The sequence below is a fragment of the Drosophila tropicalis genome, unplaced genomic scaffold (assembly GCF_018151085.1).
Source record: "Drosophila tropicalis isolate 14030-0801.00 unplaced genomic scaffold, ASM1815108v1 contig_867, whole genome shotgun sequence".
Taxonomy (NCBI): Eukaryota; Metazoa; Arthropoda; class Insecta; order Diptera; family Drosophilidae; genus Drosophila; species Drosophila tropicalis.
In genome coordinates this window covers 1,763,923-1,767,818 of record NW_027173362.1, presented here as the reverse complement: position 1 = coordinate 1,767,818, position 3,896 = coordinate 1,763,923, and the positions used below count along the sequence as shown (strand labels likewise).

At 40.8% G+C, this 3,896-nt stretch overlaps 1 protein-coding gene across 1 annotated transcript; it reads left to right on the top strand.

Moving 5' to 3' along the window:
- The first annotated feature begins 714 nt into the window (after nt 1–714).
- Nucleotides 715–3,297, top strand: phtm (phantom). The gene is made up of 3 exons (XM_068298322.1): nt 715–1,324; nt 1,377–1,525; nt 2,165–3,297. Exons 1-3 carry the CDS (start codon nt 952–954, stop codon nt 3,182–3,184), a joined length of 1,542 nt encoding a protein of 513 aa, XP_068154423.1. The 5' UTR covers nt 715–951; the 3' UTR covers nt 3,185–3,297.
- Nucleotides 3,298–3,896: the final 599 nt, after the last annotated feature.

Here is a 3,896-nt window from a genome sequence, read left to right as displayed (position 1 = left end):
TCGGTTTGGTCCGGCCGCGTGTCTAGCCGGTTGCCGGTTGACAAATTGCCGTCTCAACTTGTTCTGACATTTTTATTTGAGCGTTTTTTGTTTTTGTTTTCTTTTTTTCTGTTTTTTTTTTTTTTGGGTTTTTCTTAATGAATGTGGCAACATTCTAATTTAAATTGCGCGCCACACATTGTTTCGACACCTGCCGATTCACACACACACACACACACACAGAATTAGTATAGACAATTTTTGCTTATGAAGTCATCAATCTAAAGATTGAAATTTATCAATAAAAACAAAAAGAAAAAAGAAGTATTTTCTTAAGTTCTTTTCTTTCCGAAAAGAATCTAATTTTGAGAAATTTTACCCTCTGAGATGCTAAACGGAGTACATTGGCTTTGGTATGATGTTTGTCAATGAGTCAAATGTCCTGGAGGATATCTGTACTAGGTGTTGGGGGATAAAGTAGCTGAAGAGAACTGTTGGATGAACATGATTGCCAAAGGTGCACTTAAATTTGATTCAGAGTTGCCAAGCGAGCTAAAAAATAAAAAAAAAAAAAACGGAAATAGGAAAGAAACAAGAGAAATGTTAATTTGTTCCATTTTATCATCATGGATCTCTGTCGTATGTAAATTTGTTGTGGTAGACCAAAAATTGATATGTGCATTTGATTTAAGTATTTTGAGACCATGTGAAATTGTTTACTGCTTTTGTTGTTGTTGTTGTTGCTGCTGCTGCTACTGCGGCATTGTAACCAAAAACTGCTGTGAAATCAAATTCTAAAAAGGAAATTCCCAGTAGTAAGTGATGAGCATTGCAGCCGAACGGACGTCGACGATTTCCAGTTGAAGGTGGTCAGACAAACGAAAATAAAAACTCAAAGACCAAGTAAGGGAGAGAGAGAGGCGGGAGAGGAAGAGGACGAAACACAAAGAGATACACAGATAAAAGTGGATAATGGAGTCACTTGAGTCCATGGAAAGTTCTTGGTTCAATTATAGTTTGAGCCTCTTGCTTGGTCCTGGCTTACTTTTAATTCTAATTATGTGGATTTGCGAGCATCAGCATGATAATATTCTGGGTAAAAGACCACCAGGACCTTGGGGTATACCCCTTTTAGGATATTTGCCCTTCCTCAATGCCAAGCAACCACATAAGAGCCTACAAAAGCTAGCTGAATACTATGAAAATGGAATTTTTCAATTACGCATGGGTGGCATTCAGACAGTTGTCCTTTCGGATGCCCAACTCGTGCGTGAGTTTTTCCGCCACGAGGAATTGACGGCACGAGCTCCACTCTACTTAACACACGGCATTATGGGCGGATATGGTAAGTACAATTCACGTGGATGACTCACTGCTCTTACACTAGCCTACCCTAGGGATCATTTGTGCTGCTGGCGCTATATGGAAGCATCAACGGCGTCAGATCATTGATTGGCTAAAGGCTTTGGGCATGAGTCGACGTCCCAGCGAGATGCGTAAGCAACTGGAGCAGCGTATCGGACTCGGTGTCGATGAGTGTGTGCAGGTGAGTGAGCATCTCAGAGTGACCAACAAAATTCCAAGAATCCAGAAAGCGAAGGTTCTTCAAAAGGAGCTGTCGGCATAGCTACAGTGGGCTGCATGTGTGCACATACATACATGTATGTAACTAAGCAAAGATAGAGGAGGGATGGAGAGGAAGTCTTCCATTAACACTTTAAAGAAAATGCAAAGCAAATTCTAATCCCTTTTCGTTTCTAGTGAGAAGCAAATTTGGTAAGAAATGTATTTTCTTTGTTTTTGCTCCACTGTAACTCTGTGACTGTGTTTGCCTGCTGTTGCTGTTGTTGTTCGGTTTTCTGTTGTCTGGCGTTGCTGTTGCTGTGTGTCTGGGACATTCACTTTCTGTTTTGTCGTTAATGTCTGGACGATGTTGCCGCCGTCGTCGTCGTCGTCGTGGCCGTCGCTGCCGTTGACGCCGCCGCCGCCGCCGCATAAATTTAAAAATTTGCTAATTTGTTCTCTCTGGAAAGAGATCCACTCTTACTCTCTATCTCCATCTCCGACTCTGTTCGAGACACTGATCTTGGAATTTTGTTGAATTTTTTGTTTCAATTCTCGTTTGTTTTCTTTTCTTTTGGTTTTGATTTTCTGTGTTTTTGTTGTTATTGTCTTTTTGGCTTAGTTATATGCCCGCCAGTTGGAGACGGAAGTGGAATTTGATCCGTTGCCTGCTCTACAGCATACACTAGGCAACATAATCAATGATTTGGTATTCGGTTTGAAATACGAACGCGACGACACGAACTGGTTGTATTTGCAGCAATTGCAGGAGGAAGGTGTCAAGCTGATTGGCGTCTCTGGCATGGTCAATTTTGTGCCCTGGCTGAGGCATTTGTCGTTCAATAAGAAGAACATTAAATTTCTGCTCGATGGCAAGTCAAAGACACACGACATTTACGATCGCATTGTGAACGAGTGCGAGGAGCGGATGAAGGAGAATGCGGGACAGCCGCCGCGAAGTATCCTTGAGCATTTTCTACGCGAACGCCAACCGCACTCGGAGCTGTATTGTCAGGAGCAATTGCGTCATCTTTTGGCTGATCTTTTTGGGGCCGGTGTCGACACGGCATTGGCCACATTGCGTTGGTTCCTGCTCTACATGGCATGCAATCCGAATATACAGCGCCAGTTGCGATCTCATCTAAAGCATCTGAGCTCAACACCTAGTCTGGAGGAGCTGGAACCATTGACATATCTGCGCGCCTGCATATCGGAGGTGCAAAGGATACGAAGTGTTGTGCCCTTGGGCATACCGCATGGCACTGAAAAGGACATTAACATTGCCGGCTATCGCATTCAGAAAGGCAGTATGATTGTCTCTCTACAATGGGCCATTCACATGAATCCCGAACACTGGCCACAGCCCGAAGAGTTTCGTCCGAATCGTTTCCTCAACGATGAGGACGAATATGTGGCTCCTGCCCAATTCATACCATTTCAGAATGGCAAACGTATGTGTCCAGGCGATGAATTGGCTCGCATGATGTTAACCCTATTCGCCGGACGTATTCTGAGAAAATTTCAACTAGAAATGATCGACGATTATGCTGATATGAATATGGATGGCGAATGTGGCATAACTCTGGCACCAGCTGCATACAAACTGAAGTTCATTCCAGTGGATGAAGAGTCTATCGAATAACACAAAACAAGGAGCAGAAAAGGACAATCTGTCCACATTTGATTTGATGAAAATTCACAATATTGTTTCTACTCTTCTGTCGGCTTTAAATGCAACTTTTTTTTTTTATCTATCAAAACATAATGTTAAAATAAAATATATAAAATAGATTTGAGATAAAAATTTTGAAAAGAAGTTGTCAAATATTTGATTTAAAAAGTGTTGCATACTTCTCTGCAGCTCGAGATGATGCGAAAGTTTTGTGGGTGAAAGATGGTTAAGAATTAATTATTTCCGTACGAAATGTTTGAATAAATAAATGTTAAATTAACTCCAGCAATCATATATTAATATTTATTAGTCCTTTCTGCTCATATGGGCTTGAAAGGGTTCGGCTTAACAATCAATTTGCATAATGTTCAGATGCCAAATATCAAGAATCAATATACATACATATGTACATACAAAATGCATATGCAGAGGTTTCAACAAGAGACAACTTCTACATACATACACACATATGCATGTATATGTATTACAGTCCTGCACGAGTACACTCATTTGCCTCAGTCTTTCAAATACTTACAAATTTTCCTATATTTGGTTTGATAATATTGCTTCGAAACGAATGAAATGAGATGAAAAGTCTCAAATGACAACGACAAACGAAACAAATGAATGTGATACTTCTTTTAAGTTACTTGGTACTTCCAAGTACTTTCGAGTAAGATCA

Bases quoted from the DNA above. Each gene is read 5' to 3' on its own strand.
- phtm (XM_068298322.1), top strand. From the start codon at position 952: ATGGAGTCACTTGAGTCCATGGAAAGTTCTTGGTTCAATTATAGTTTG. The intron at 1,325-1,376 runs GTAAGTACAATT...AGCCTACCCTAG, and splicing joins CGGCATTATGGGCGGATATG to GGATCATTTGTGCTGCTGGC. The intron at 1,526-2,164 runs GTGAGTGAGCAT...TTTTTGGCTTAG, and splicing joins GTGTCGATGAGTGTGTGCAG to TTATATGCCCGCCAGTTGGA.